The sequence below is a fragment of the Loxodonta africana genome, chromosome 26 (assembly GCF_030014295.1).
Source record: "Loxodonta africana isolate mLoxAfr1 chromosome 26, mLoxAfr1.hap2, whole genome shotgun sequence".
Classification (NCBI taxonomy): domain Eukaryota; kingdom Metazoa; phylum Chordata; class Mammalia; order Proboscidea; family Elephantidae; genus Loxodonta; species Loxodonta africana.
The window spans coordinates 39,423,613-39,440,082 of record NC_087367.1 but is presented as its reverse complement, the minus strand read 5'-3'; the positions used below and the strand labels follow the sequence as shown (position 1 = coordinate 39,440,082).

The 16,470-nt window shown below is 42.0% G+C and overlaps 1 protein-coding gene across 2 annotated transcripts in view; it reads left to right on the top strand.

Moving 5' to 3' along the window:
- CLDN18 (claudin 18) overlaps window positions 1–16,226 on the top strand; it is a 36,685-nt gene extending 20,459 nt beyond the window's left edge. For both annotated transcript variants that reach the window (XM_003419976.3, XM_010599491.3), the window contains exons 2-5: window positions 5,003–5,167; window positions 5,931–6,048; window positions 14,770–14,880; window positions 15,901–16,226. In XM_003419976.3, coding sequence (XP_003420024.1) covers window positions 5,003–5,167; window positions 5,931–6,048; window positions 14,770–14,880; window positions 15,901–16,072 — 566 coding nt within the window. In that variant the 3' untranslated portion in view covers window positions 16,073–16,226. The remainder of the gene's footprint in view (window positions 1–5,002; window positions 5,168–5,930; window positions 6,049–14,769; window positions 14,881–15,900) is intronic.
- Window positions 16,227–16,470: the final 244 nt, after the last annotated feature.

The window sequence follows — 16,470 nt, the reverse complement described above, 5'->3', positions numbered from 1 at the left end:
TACAAGATCTCTAACTGTCTGCATTCCTGGTTGACCTCTGACTTGCTTCCTTGGTGTCTTGGCAGCAGTATGACTCTCACTGAAGTTTTATTTCTCCTCTTTAAAAAATGCCTTCCTGGAGAAGGCAGGGCCAAGATGGCAGAGTAGTCAGATGTTTCTGGTGGTCCCTCTTACAACAAAGACCTGAAAAAACAAGTGAATTGATTACATATACGACAAACTAGGAGCTCCAAACATCAAAGTTAAGAAATCAGACAGAGCAGCAGGGAGAGGGAGAGATGGTTCAGAAGCAACGAGGAGTTGCCGGGCCTGACTTAGCGGGAACCAGCGCCCCTCAGCTCTGATGCCCTGGTGTAACCGCAGCAGGGCTGGCAGTAGCATTCAGGACACACTTTCCATAGCCACAGAGAGCCACTGGCACAGAATCTACTCGTACCTCCGGAATCAGCAAAAAACAGCCCTTTTGTCATAAGTGATTGCATCTAATTTACCACACAGATTTAATAGCTCCCTGTTTGAAAGAACTCTCTCTCATTTATCTGATCCTTCCTCACTTTGCCCTGAGCTGGCTTCAGTGACAGCCGATTTCTCTGGACCTGAGGTAGGTTCTGCTGCATGTTCTGAGCCATTCTCCTGGCCTTGGAGAAGGAACAAATTAACAAATGGGGGGAAATAATCTGCTGACTCCCCTAAATAGGGAACTCAGGACAGACGCGGCTCCTGTCCACACACAAGCAGTCCACAGAGTTTGAAGTCCTTTCACCCCTGCGTGGACCTATGTGGCCCACTTCAGCAGCTAGGTCGTTGTTGCATTGCAAGGGTGTATGCGCCTGAGGTCTGACTTTAACTGTTTCAGCTGTGTGGTGGAGAGGCAGGTTTTAGACATTTGACACAGCTGTGTCTATTAAGCAGAATCCTCACCTACCCACATCAGGGGCCTGAGGACTAGTGGCTCCACCCATGCCACCTAGCCACCCATGACAGGGGTCCAAGGATAAATGGTACCTCCCAATCCTTACAGTTAAAAGCACTAGGTGCCTATGATACAGCTGCAGAGCCCACCCACCTGTGCACTCTGGAGAACAGGGATGCACCTCCCTCACGGACACTCCAGGGAAGGTTGTCAGCCCCCTGTCTTGCTCAGAGCATGACCCCCTGCTGCAACCAGAAACCTGTGCATACACCAATCACCACTGCTCCTCTAAGACCATAAGTGAGAGCCTGCACCACAAACACTTGGTGACTGACTACATGGATGCCTGAGCTGAATCCGTACAAGAAAAGTAAATGGACTTCTAGGCTCATAAACCTGGTAACAGCTCTAGCCATCTGCTGACAAGACATTAGAGCTTCAAAGCCTCCAATAATCAAGTTAGCTCACTCAAGCAGCCTATTTGGGTTTATCAAAACAAAACAAAGCAAGAAGCTAGGATACAGTTAGCAAACATAAAATAAATTAATACAATAACTTATAGATGGCTCGGAGACAACAGCTGATATCAAATCACATAAAGAAGCAGACCATGATTGCTTCAATGAACTCCCAAAACAAAGAATTGAGGAATCTTCCAGATGATGATGTGTTCCTGGAATTACCAGAGGTAGAATACAAAAGATTAATATACAGAACTCTTCCAGAGATATGGAAGGAGATTAGGCAAAATGCAGAACAAGCCAAGGAACACAGAAATAAATCAGCTGAGGAAATTAAGAAGGTTATTCAAGAACATAATGAAAAATTAATAGGCTGTATGAATTCATAGAGAGACAGCAATCAGAAATTCAGAAGATTAGCAATAAAATTACAGAATTAGACAACTCGGTAGAAAGTCAGAGGAGCAGAATTGAGGAAATGAAAGTCAGAATTAGTAAGACTGAAGATAAAACACTTGACACCAATATATTTGAAGAAAAATCAGATTAAAAAAATGAAGAAACCCTAAGAATTATGTGGGACTTTGTCAAGAGAAATAACCTATGAGAGATTGGAGTGCCAGAACAGGGGGATAACATAAAATACAGACAGAATTATTGAAGATTTGTTGGCAGAAAACTTCCCTGATATCATGAAAGATGAAAAGATATCTATCCAAGATGCTCATCAAACCCCATACAAGGTAGATCCCAAAAGAAAGTCACCAAGACATATTATAATCAAACTTGCAAAACCAGAGATAAAGAGAGAATTTTAAGAGCAACTAGGGATAAACAAAAAGTCACCTACAAAGGAGAGTCAATACAAATAAGCTCGGACTACTCAGCTGAAACCATGCAGGCAAGAAGGCAATGGGATGACATATATAAAACCCTGAAGGAAAAAAATTGCCAGCCAAGAATTATATACCCAGCAAAACTGTCTCTCAAATATAAAGGCAAAATTAAGACATTTCCAAACAAACTGAATTTTAAGGAATTTGCAAACACCAAACAAAAACTAAAAATGCCTTCCTGGAAAACCACCCACCAAGCTGTTAAAGGTAGTTATCTCTAAGAGATGGGATTACAGAATATTGTTTTTATTCTTTTTGTAGTAGGATCTGAAATTTTTAAATAAGCATTAACTGCTTAAATAATTAGATTTTTTAAAATGGAAGCTATTTCAAATAAGAGAAAAATGATGCCCTTTACCTCTTCTCTGACACTGTAGATGTGGTGCTTTTGTGGCTGTTAAGAGTAGACACGAGAGACCCCTTAAATCTTAAAGGGCTTTCAGCAACACCTTGGTTATGCCTTTGAATGCCTGCGGGGTGTAAACTCTCCAACACAAAGGCCTTGAAAGGTAGCATTTCTAGGGATTGATAAAACCATCTAGTATAAGTTAGAATGACTTGATTTCAAGTGACAGAACTATAACCTAAATTAGCTTGGACAGATAATGACATTGTTTCATAACAATGCTGGGATAGCTCCTGGAATCTAAGGAAAAAGTAGCTCGTGGAATAGCTCACACACTGTCAGGACGCTACCTCCATTTTGGGTCTGGTCCACCTGTCATTGTATGGCTGCTCACCAGCTGTCTCCACCTGAAGGATTCCCATCTTACACCTTAAGCTGTAGAGAGAGATTGACTGATGCTCTCGTTGAAGTCCAAAGTACTAACATTCTGCATGAGGGGCTCATGTGCCCAGCTTGTGTCAGATGTCCATGCTGGAATTAATCAACTTTAGCCAAGGGATGGGGTATTAGGTCATAACCTGAAAGTTAGAAACAATAGCGCTACTCAACATGTGGCCTGGGGACTGAGCTGACCCACGAACTGTTTGTTACCCACCTGAACAGTTCCAGCTCCAAAACTGAGAGTAAATATTTCTAAACATTTATAACAATTTGACGTTTCTGGGACATTCAAACAGGTAATTTTGTATTTTGCCAGAAAATCAATTTGTGACAGATTAGTAATTTAAAAATTTTTAAATGGTCCTTCACAACAAATAGTTTAAGAAGCACTGATATAAAACATATTTATTTAAAACCTGATACAACTGATGCAAAAGGAATCATGTATTTAAGTGGGGAAAGGGAGGTATTCTGGGAAGATAAGACAATTGGCATCCAGCACATGATATCTCCATTTAATTCTGCAATCCTCCTCTACCAGAACTACTCAGACTATAGGTTCTTCCTTCAGGAAGACACTGAGAACTAATTTGTCTTCCTTGTGTAAACTTGAACATACTTTCAGTTGACATGTTTAAAGACTGTCCTTCCCCACTTTGACATAAGTTCCAAGAGGGCAGAGACCCTGTCTGACCTATTAACTACTGTCGCCCCAGTGACTAGTAGTGGAGGCTCAGTAAAAATTTGTTGAGATGAGTCACTGCACTTTTAGTATGCACGAGAAACAACTGTGGGTATATCTGGGGGCGATACCATCCTGGCATGCCCTCCTGTCCTTGGGCAACAAACAAAGAGTCCCAGCAGGACCTCCAGCTGCCATTTATTCCTAGAAAGGGGGCTGATGGTAAATTAAGGTTGTGTTGAAAGGCCTGAGGTTAAAATGGTTATCTTTTCATATACACCTGAAACATATAGTTCACCATTACCTTAGTAGTCCTTTTGGAAAGAGGCAAAACTATAGTATCCTTGGTATATCACTTAATAATCTTGGCTCCATTATATGTTATAACTGAATACTGGCTTTCCTAAAGTGGACATAAGTACTGTATTTTTTTCACAAATAACACACCCATGCATATAACACACATAGCACACCTAGGAAAATAATGCACGAGAGGGTTGCGGGGTTGTCAAACAAATGTATAATGAATGCATTGTTTGTGTGAAAATATGGCATATGAAGTATTGAGCCCATATGGAAAGACTAGAGAAGAAAAATGTTTGGATTAGAGGTCAAGGCTACATGATTTTACTATCACCTCTGTCAATAGTTTGTAATGTCACCTTAGACAAGTAATTTCCCCTACCTGAATCCTAGATAATCAAGATACAAAATGAGTAATATAAAATAGATGAATTCCAAGGGTCCTCCCAGCTCCAACTGTTCATAATATTCTCATTCTATAGGCATCTGCAAGCATGTCCTTCATCAATCAGAAGATCGTAAGCAACATGTTTTTCCTTCCCCACAATTCCACATCTCTTGACAATGACAAAGTTCTTGGGTTATGGACTTGCTGTTTCTCAGAAACCTGATGCTGGTTGGTTTGGTTGCTTTGTTTCATTAATCCAAAGCCTAATCGATCATGTTGTTTTTAGTTGCCATTGAGTCAGCTCTGACTCATGGCAACCCCATGTACAAAAGAATGAAACATTGCCTGGTCCAGCACCATCTTCACCATCACTGTTATGCCCAAGTTCATTTCTGCAGCCACTATGTATTGTGAGTGCCTTCCAACCTGGGGCTCATCTTTCAGCACTATACTAAACAATACACTGTAATCAATCATGTTATGGTGGTCTTATGTGTAGGAATCGACTCAACAGCTAGGGGTTTGGTATGGTGGCCTTATTTGTATGTTCGTGTTTTGCCCCTTCCTCACAGCCATGCTGCAGGCAGTGCGAGCCCTGATGATCGTAGGCATTGTCCTGGGTGCCATTGCCCTCCTGGTGTCTATCTTTGCCCTGAAGTGTATCCGAATTGGCAGCATGGAGGACTCTGCCAAAGCCAACATGACGCTGACCTCTGGAATCATGTTCATCATCTCAGGTAAACGAGGCACTGGGGTTCCTACTCTCAAAGGTGCTTCTGGAAATGTCAAAAGCAAAAGTCAAACTGGTCAAGGAAATATGGCTCGTCCCCTACTACCAACATGGTCCGGAGCCTCCCATACTGGGATTCAAGATACAAGGTCGGAGGCCCAATCACATTCTACAGAGTGCTAATGTGGTTAAGAGCTCAGCTGCTAACCAAAAGGTTAGCAGTTTAAATCCACCAGCCACTCCTTGGGAACCCTATGGGGCAATTCTACTCTGTCCTATAGGTTGCTATAAGTTGGCATTGACTCAGTGGCAATGGGTTTCAGTTTGGTTTGAATGTTCCTCATACCTTCCATCCCCAGACCCATTATAAGCACATGTCAACCCTAAAACAGTCATATAACTTGATACCTGAAGGCATTATTTGGGTGAAATTCTAGAAAGGGATATTAAGGCTATGCTGTTAATATCATCAATGGACTAGACCCAAAATATTTGGACTATTCACCACTGGTCCCCAAATGCATGAAAAATGTTTGCACACACATAAATCCTTTCACAATCAATAAGACAGGGATTCTAAGCACCTAGCACAGTGTTAGCATACAGCGGGAATTTACTAGTCAATGTCTGGATTGACCATTTTGTTACAGGAATGAAATATTCCTGCTCATCTGGGCTCATTTAAGCATTTAAGCTCCCTCTCAGTTGCCTCAGAAACATTGTGACCCCTTTAAAGCTGACTCTAGTGCTTCTTTGTTCTTTGTCCACAGGTCTTTGTGCAATTGCTGGAGTGTCTGTGTTTGCCAACATGCTGGTTACCGACTTCTGGATGACCACAGCTAACATGTACACCAGTATGGGTGGGATGGTGCAGACTGTTCAGAACAGGTAAACTGCTAATCTAGGTCTCAGTATTCCGTGGCAAATGTTGTCGTAAGAATCCGATTAAACACATATGCCTAATATGACTGTCAGTGCCTGAAATGCCAAAAATTTATCAGAAGCAGCCATGCCGTATTGTAAATCAATAATGATATGTAATTCATAAACTTTATTAAGAGAAATATCCTTAGTGATATGACTTGAGGCTTATCTGATATTTGCATTGAAATACAACGGGCAGTTGGCAGTATTTGTCTATCACCCTTACACAGGTCCCATTGTGATGGCAATGAAACAGGCACTATTAACTCAGGCATGTAAATGAGCATAACCTACATCTCCAGTCCAGGGTGGGAACTTGGCTAGGGATAGGTAAAATCTTGAATAGAAATGAGCAAGGTGCAGTATAAGTGAGAAAAGTGATGTTTCTGCCTCCTAGAGTTGCTTCTTTCGCTCATTCATTAATTCATTCATTCCACAAATGTATTGAGCACCTGCTGTGTGCCAAGAATGGTGCATAGTGCTGGGGATATAGACAAGGTCTCTGCTCTCATGAAGATGACAATCTAGCAGAGGGAGCTGAAACCCCACTATAATTTGGTGTCTGAATGAATGTAGAATCTTGAAAAGATAGCAGAGCAACTCCAACACTGTCTCCGTTTAGCCACTTCAAAAGAGTGTATCTCATAATAAAAAGAAGCTGGAAAATGCTGAAGAAGAAAAATCTTGTTCTGGAAGAAAGATGTAAGTGATCCATTGTTTCTGGAGTAGATACAATTGGCACTTCTCCAGCAGTACCAACATGGGGATACAGGCATGAGGACGTGATAAATCCACTACTCTCTGGCTTCCTAGAACTCCAATTCCCATCCATGTTTCTGCTTCATTTCAATAAGGGAAAGGAAGTGATCCCCATATGCTGCTCTCATCCTCCCCCATGCTCCTTCTGTAGTCTCTTGGTTATACCAGCAACAGAGAAGTAGGTTGACCAACCCATCCTGGTTTGACCAGGGTTTTCCCAGTTTTAGCACTCTAAGTCCTGCATCCTGGAAACTCCTCAGTCACGGGCAACCATATGGTTGGTCACCCACTTAGAAGGAACACACCCTACCCAGAGTACCTGGGTGCCTGGTACTGCTGCCCTTGCCCAAAGGAGCCAACTATCACCCACCTGGCAGCCCAGTACTAATTAACACCTGCTATCGTTTTTTTTGATCACTCTTTCACACACCACCTCCCTAGCACCTGCCACAGTGTATGTGACACTGGCAGGGCCTATGTCCTAGACCAGAGCTACAAATTCTCTGCCTTCCACTGCACAACCTGCAGAGGTGTTTTGTATTAGTTTAAGCATGTCTTTTTTATCATTTGAATTAATCACCAACATTTAAAAATTAGAAATGCCATAGGTTGGGTTCCCTCAAAACAGATGCTGAGATCCATGAACATCTGTATCCTCACGATTTAAAGTACTCCCAGGGGAGGCTGATCAGGGAGTAGGCAGGACAGGCCAGAGGGGGGAAGCTGAGCCAGGATGTGATTTCAGGTGAAGTCTCAGGGCTTAGCCTGATCCTGAGGGGAGCTATGGAGCAGGAATTACACCTCAGAGGTACATTAACTCCATTCAAAAGAGCTGGGCTTCTTCATATACACCAGTCTCTGTGCATGTGGGCAAAGTGACTCCAGTGGCTGAACTCCAGAGAGAGTCACATGTGCCAGTAGGTAGAAGCAAAAGAACACAGAAACTGAGAGGGAGACACCCAGAAGCAGTAAAAGGACTCTGCAGGGACCTGAGGAGAGCACCAGCAAACAGTGCCCACTACAAATGGTTGTTCCAGCTTCTTGTAAAAAATAAGCAGATCTGGCAACATTGCATAGTTTCAACGGTAACAATCTCTGCAACTGAGAGGGCACTGCCCTTTTAGTTAAGATCTATACTATCCAGCTTGCCACAGTCCCCACCATCCTCAAATGCTTCATCCTGAGGCCATTTATTGTCATGTTCATATTTTTTCACATATAATGGAGTTAAGTTAAGGGGAAATATTTTCTTATATCCAACCCACTACACACATTTAAGTTTCTTGCCTGTCCCAGACAGGTATTTAAGCTTGCTAACCTTGACCAAGAGGGTCTAAGTTGAAGAAGGTGACCTTGTTTCCCATAGACAGTAGACAGTATATCTTAATGATTAACAATGAGGGTTTTGGAGACAGGATGGCCTGAACTTGAATCCTAACAATACCACATTCTTTCTGGGTCTTTGAATAAGTTACTTCACCTATATAAGCCTCAGTTTTCTCACCTGCAAAATGGGAGTGTGTTAGGGATTGAACTGTGTCTTCCAAAATATGTATTGAAATTCTGGTCCATATGGCTGTAAATAGGAAACCCTGGTGGTGTTGTAGTTACAAGCTTTGGCTGCTAACCAAAAGGTCAGCAGTTCAAATTTACAGGCACTCCTTGGAAACCCTATGGGGCAGTTCTACCCTGTCCTATAGGGCTGCTATGTGTCGGAACCAACTCAACAGCAACAGGTTTGGTTTTGGGTTTTATACCTGTAATTATGATCCTGTTTGGAATTAGGGTTTTCTTTGTTACACTAATTAGGTCACACCTGAGTTAGATGGGTTCTAAATCTAATCACTTCTGAGTTATAAAAAGAGCAAAATGAACACAGAGAACAGGAAGAAGAGGAAGAGAGACAATAGAGACAGATGCATGTACGAGGATTGCTGACAGCTTCTAAAATCTGAAGTAGACATGGAAGGGCCTCCTCCTAGACCCACACCCGAATTTAGTCTCCTGAATTGTGAGAAAATAAGTTCCTATTCTTTGTTGCTGTTGTTAGCTGCCATCGAGTCAGTTCCGACTCATAATGACTCTGTGGACAACAGAACAAAACACTGCCCAGTATTGCACCATCTCCACAATCCTTGCTATGTTTGAGCCCATTATAGCAGCCACTGTGTCAGTTCATCTCACTGAGGGTTTTCCTCTTTTTCGCTACCCACTATCTTACCAAGCATGATGTCCTTCTCCAGGGACTGGTCCTCCTGATAACATGTCTAAATTAAGCAAGACGAAGAAGTCTCACCATGCTCACTCCTAAGGAACATTCGGGCTGTATTTTTTCAAAGAAAGACTTGTTCATTCTTCTGGCAATTCAGGGTATATTCAATATTCTTCACCAACACCATAATTCAAAAGGCATCAATTCTTCTTTGGTCCTTCTTATTCATTGTCCAGCTCTCGCATGTATATGAGGCTATTGAAAATATTATTACTTGGATCAGGCACATCTTAGTCCTTAAAGTGACATCTTTGCTTTTCAAAACTTTAAAGAGATCTTTAACAGCAAATTTGCCCAACGCAATACACCATTTGATTTCTTCACTGCTGCATGGTTCCAACTAAAATTAAATCCTTGAAAACATCAATATTTTCTCCAGTTATCATGACACTGCTTATTGGTCCAGTTGTGAGGACTTTTGTTTTCTTAATGTTGAAGTGTAGTCCATACTGAAGGCTGTAGTCATTGATTTTCATCAGTAGTGCTTCAAGTTCTCTTCACTTTCAGCAAGCAAGGTTGTGTTGTCTGTGTATTGCAGTTTGGTAATGAGTCTTCAAACAATCCTGATGCCACATCTTTCTTCATATAGTCCAGCTTCTCATTATTTGCTCGGCAGATTATTTGCTCAGCATACATATCAAGTCCATTCTGACTCATAGCAACCCTGTAAGACACAGTAGAACTGCCCATAGAATTTCCAAGGAGCAGCTGCTGGAGTCGAACTGCTTACTTTTTTTTTAGCAACCAATTTTTTAAACACTGTGCTACCAGGACTCCACAGATTGAATACGTTTGGTGAAAGGATACAACCCTGATGCAGACCTTTCTTGATTTTAAATCACGTAGAACTCTGGTGGCACAGTGGTTAAGAGCTCGGTCACTAACCAAAAGGTTGGGAGTCCAAATCCACCAGCTCTTCCTTCGAAACCATATGGGGCAGTTCTACTCTGTCTGATAGGGTCACTATGAATCCAAAATGACTCAACAGCAACAAGTTTGGTTTGGTTTTTGTTTAGTATCCACTTGTTCTGTTCAAAGGACTGCCTCTTGGTCTATGTACATTTTCCTGGTGTGCATAATTAAGCGTTCCGTAATTCCCATTATTGAAAACGTTACCCATAATTTGTTATGATCCACAGAGTCTGTCAGTTTGTTGTACTGTGGTGGCTTTTGTGTTGCTGTGATGCTGGAAGCTATGCCATTGATATTTCAAATACCAGCAGGGTCACCCATGGTGGGCAGATTTCAGCAGAGCATCCAGGCTAAGACAGACTGGGAAGAAGGACCTAGCAGTCTACTTCTGAAACAATTGCCAAAAAAATTGACCTTGTGAATAGTAGCAGAACAATGTCTGTTATAGTGTCAGAAGATGAGCCCCTCAGGTGGGAAGGCATTCAAAATACTACTGAGGGAGAGCTGCCTCCTCAAAGTAGAGTCCACCTTAATGACACAGATGCAGTAAAGCTTCCAGGATCCTCATTTGCTGGTGTGGCATGACTCAAAATGAAAAGAAACAGCTGCAAACACCCATTAATGATAGGAACGTGAAATGCATGAGGAATGAATCTAGGAAAACTGGAAGTTATCAAAATGAAATGAAATGCATAAAGATCGATATTCTAGGCATTAGTGAGTGGAAATGGACTGGTTTTGGCCATTTTGAATCAGGCAATCATATGATCTACTATACAGGGAATGATACACTGAAGAGTAATAGCATCATATTCATTGTCAATAAGAACATTTCAAGATCTATCTACCCTGAAGTACAACACTGTCAGTGATAGGGTAATATCTATATGCCTACAAGGAAGGCCAGTTAATGCGACTACTATTACAATTTATGCACCAATCACTAATGCCAAAGATGAAGAAATTGAAGAGTTTTACCAACTTCTGCAGTCCGAAATTGATCAAACAGGCAATCAAGATGCACTGATAATTACTTGTGATTGGAATGCAAATGCTGGAAACAAAGAAGAATGATTGGTATTTGGAAAATATGGCCTTGGTGATAAAACCCACGCCAATGATTGCATGATAGAATTTTGCAAGACCAATGAATTCTTCGTTACAAATACCTCTTCAACAACATAAACAATGACTATACACAGGAACCTCACCATATGGAAAACACAGAAATCAAATTGACTGTATCTGTGGAAAGAGATGATGGGAAAGCTCAATATCACCATTCAGAACCAAGGCAGGGCCTACCACAGAACAGATCATCAATTGCTCATATGCAAGCTGAAGTTGAAGAAAATTAAAACAAGTCCACAACAACCAAAATATGACATTGAGTATAAAAAAAACTCATTGCTGTCATATCAATTCCAACTCATAGTGGCTCTACAGGACAGAGTAGAATTGCCCCATAGATTTCCAAGGAGCAGCTGGTGGATTCCAACTACTGACCTTTTGGTTCACAGCCAAGCTCTTAACCATTGTTCCACCAGGGATCCACCTTGAGCATATCCCACCTGAATTTGGAGACCATCTCGAGAATAGATTTGATGCATTGAGCACAATGACCAAAGACCGGACAAGTTGTGAGATGACATGAAGGACATCATACATGAAGAAAGCAAAAAGTCACTAAAAAGACAGGAAAGAAAGAGAAGACCAAAATGAATGCCAGAAGAGACTCTGAAACTTGCTCTTGAACATAAAGTAGCTAAACAAAAGGAAGAAATGATGAAGTAAAAAAGTTGAACAGAAGATTTCAAAGGGTGGCTTGAGAAGATTAAGTATTACAGTGAAATGCACAAAGACCTGGAGTTAGGAAACCAAAAGGGAAGATCAAGCTCGACATTTCTCAAGCTGAAAAAGCTGAAGAAAAAATTCAAGCCTCAAGTTGCAATAGTGAAGGATTCCATGGGCAAATACTGAGGCATCAAAAGAAGATGGGAGGAATATACAGTCTCTGTACCAAAAAGAATTGATCAATGTTCAACCATTTCAGGAGGTACCACGTGACCAAGAACCGATGGTACTGAAGGAAGAAGTCCAAGCTGCAGTGATGGCACTGGCGAAAACAAGGCTCCAGGAACTGACAGAATACCAATTGAGGTGTTTCAATAACCAGATGCAGCACTGGAGGTACTTACTCGTCTATGCCAAGAAATCTGGAAGACAGCCACCTGGCCAACCAACTGGAAAAGATTCATATTTGTGCCCATTCCAAAGATGATCCGAGAGAATGTGCAAATTATCTAAAATTTTGCTGAAGATCATTCAAAAACAGTTACAGCAGCACATCAACAGGGAACTGCCAGAAATTCAAGCCAGATTTAGAAGAGGACATGGAATGACACTGCTGATGTCAGATGGATCCTGGCTGAAAGCAGAGAATACCAAAAAGATGTTTACCTGTGTTTTATTGACTATGCAAAGGCATTCGACTATGTGGATTCTGTTCTTTAGAGCCACCTATCTGTGGTACTTGTGTTATGCCAGCCCTAGGTAACTAAGACAGAGTAATAAATCCTACCACAGTGGCTATTGGGAGAATTAAAGGAAATAGTAGTAAAAGTGCTTATCGCAACATCAATAAGGGCTCAATAAATCGTAGCAATTGTTATAATTAATATAATATTAATATTATGCAGCCACTTGACCATCTATAGGTATCCCGCCTATGCCAGGGCACAGGCGCCAGGGATGCCCCAGGAAGGCTGCCCAGGGCCCCCCTGGGAGAAGCTGTTTGGCTCCCAGCCACACCTAGTTCCTTCCGACTAGGGAATGGGTTGGGCTTCTTCATTCCAAGGCAACAGCCCTCAAAGCAAATATTTGTCCAAAGGAAATAAAAATAGCCTACAGGTAAATTTTCTCCTGGAATATTTTCAAGGGCTGAGCCAAGTGTGCCAACTTTGCCCTTCACATTACTCTTGGTTATCAGGCTTATACGGTTTGTTCATCTTGCTAAAGTGTGTGCACTTTTAAAGCACATCTAAAGGGTCTTATTTTCTTAGGTTGCAGAGTCTGCACACATATTGCTGTATTCCTACTGCCGGTATAATGTTTCCAGTTTGGGCAGTATATTTTAAATACATCAACAATTAATGGTATTCCACAAACACCCCCAACGCTCTTTGAGGAACACCAGAGGAAAACTCCCACAGGAAGCATTCACTGTATTGAGCTCTCCTTTTCTGCATGACCCTTGGAGATGAAGATCAAGCTAACATGGAAATTCTCCACTGACATCCTAACAGTTTTTGGTCACCATTTGTCCTAGCTTCCTAAGAATGCCATAACAAAATGCCACAAACTAGGCAGCTTTAAAGAACAGAAATTTATTTTCTCACAGTTGTGGAGGCTAGCTGTTCAAATCAGGATATCAGCCATGTCAGTTCCTTCTGAGGGCTTTGAGAGAACTGTCCCATGCCTCTCTCCTAGTTTCTGGTGGCTGCTGGCAATCCTTGGTGTTCCTTTTCTGCTCATACTTGTATCTTCGCATCTTTCACCTGTGTGTGACTCTCTCCATGTCTGTTCTCCCCTTTTACAGTGAAACCTGGGAAAGCCTGTTTTTCCTGATCTCACAAGTTTTCTGCCTCTGACAGGTGCAGTCTTGCCTCTTTTCTATGGCTAGTTTTAGTAGAAAGTATTTGAGTTTTCCTTCTCTGACAGGTTCTTACCTTACACAGGTTCTGGTTTTCATAGGTTTTACTGTAATAAGACACACCACTCTGAAGAGATTAAGACTATGACTCACCCTACTCCAGTATGACTTAACTGATAATATCTTCAAAGAAAGACTTTATTTCCCCAAACAAGGTCACATTCACAGGTACAGGGGTTAAGACTTCAACATATCTTTTTGAGGAACACAATTCAATCATAACTGTGAGGATTTGGGGATACCACTCTCTACCACTTACAGATGTCTGGAATCAAAACTATTTTATTCTCTGGAGATTTTGTTCTCAAACAATTCCATTCTATGTAATTGAGTCTCATTGAAGGGACCCTTCAGGATAAAGGCACCAGCTTTGGAGTCAGACAACCCCATTTCTAATTCCAGTATAGGCTAAAACAGAAATACCACAAGGCAGGGTCTGTGTCTCTCTTGTTCTCCCTAAGTCCCTGCACCAGGGCAGTGCCAGGTTCATCATAGGTGTCCAATAAATAGTTGTTGAACAAATGAATGAATGAATGGTCACTTCAGCTTAGTTTTTCTCAAGATAATGCTCCTACTTCCTAGCATGATTGTGACGTTTACTCAAGAAAAGGTAGAAGAATGCTTAATCCACAGTAAGAACTCAAGAAGCTAAAATCCTTCCAGAAATAATAACTAATTCCATATCTCTAAATCTTCCCTTGCCAAACCTTCAAGGCCTTTTGCCAGTTGGGATGGTTTGGGGCCTTCCTGAGATGTTTCTCTGAGACCAGAGCCTTTAATTCTATGACTGACTAGTGTTATAGGCCCAGGAATCTCACTGCTTTTGACCTCAACCCAATTCTATTCTCCAGGGCACTGTAACTAGGCTAGCTGTGACCCAAGGGAGCCTAGGTTCAGGGGGCATGGGTGGGGATAGGTGTGGAATCCAAAGGGAGAGAGGGGGCAGGGAGGACAGACATGGCCAGGTACAGCAGGGCAGAGCCTGGAAAGTTGAGTCACCCACACTCACAGCAACCATCTCCCCACTCAGGTACACCTTTGGTTCAGCTCTGTTTGTGGGCTGGGTCGCTGGAGGCCTCACACTGATCGGGGGCGTGATGATGTGCATTGCCTGCCGGGGCCTGGTGCCAGAGGAAACCAAGTGAGTCTGCCCATCCCAATGCAATCAGCCATTTCATTTGATCCGAGTCCATTTAAGGGTGTAAACTGCAGCCAAAATGATTAATTTAGGTATATGGAAAAAGGATTATTGAACTTTCTCTTTTCTGAGGAATATTTCAGCCTGAGTAGCTTTAGGTGCAATCTTATTTGAAGTAAAAATCATGCCCGAAGGTGCCTTCTAATCCCTGGGTGACACAAACAGTTAGAAGCTTGACTACTAACTGAAAGGTTGGCTGTTTGAACCCAACCAGAGGCAGCTCAGAAGAAAAGCCTGGCTTCTGAAAGGTCACAGCTTTGAAACCCCTCTGGAGCAGCTGTATTGTACACACATAGTGTAACCATGAGTCAGAATCGACTCAACAGCAATGAGTTTAGTTTTGATAGGTGCTAGAGCTCCAGTATTGTATAACTCAAGTGGTTCTCAGCTGAGAGCTATTTTGCCCCCCTAGGGGACATTTGGCAAAATCTGAAGACGGGCGATCCAGGCATCTAGTGTGTAAAGGCCAAGGATGCTGCTTATTATGAGTTGAACTGTGTCCCTCCAAAATTTATGTTGAAGTTCTAACCCCTGGCACCCGTGTTCCAGGAAATCTCTCAGTCCTGAACAAACCAAGACAGTTGGCCACCAGGTCTTTGGGACATGGTTTTCTACCTCTGCAATGGAGCAGAATTTCTTGCTTTACAGTAGAGCTTAGCTGAGCTGAGATGTGACTAGTGAGTTCACTCTGCTAATCAATTAAAATGAAGTTGAACCATAAACCATATCCAGAGGAACATTATCATGCTGAAGAATTTGTATGCTGGAAAGGACCTATGTACAGGCGCCAATCAGATCATTTTATGAATAACCAAGGCCCAAAGAGGGCAAATGACTTGCTAGAGATCACAGGGATAGTTAGCAATAGAACCAGACGTTCAGTGCTAAATTGAGACCATCCAGGATAAATGCATGCAGGTGGTTGGTCACTCTGTGGTCATGGAATGTTTCTTTTTGTTTCAGCTACAAAGCCGTGTCTTACCACCCATCAGGCCACAATGTTGCTTATAATTCTGGAGGCTTCAAGACCAGCACTGGCTTTGGGTCCAACACCAAAAACAAGAAGATATACAATGGGGGTGCCCACACAGAGGACGAGATGCAATCTCACCCTTCCAAATACGACTATGTGTAGTGCTCCAAGACAACTCAGCATGGGCAGAGGAAACCCCCCAATTAGAGCTCGTCTAAGAAACTAGGAGATTTTACCATGATTCCTCATTGTTTTTGACCCCCTAGATGGTTGCAAGTTAGAAAAACCTTGATTTCATCTGTGGTGGGAGGCCAAATGGTATTGGCCATATGCCTCTGTCTCTAAATGTTCCATCACAAAACAGCCGAGATATCATTTATGAATGAGAAGCTATAGTTCTTATTTTCCAATCCTCTATTTCTCTCTTTTTTTAATACAACGTTTAATACAATGTTTAATACAACGTTTCTAATCTGATAACACAATGTGATTTGAATCCCTATCAGACACTCTTGATGATTTAGATAGATTCTCCCACCGTCTTCCATTCAATAAGCCCA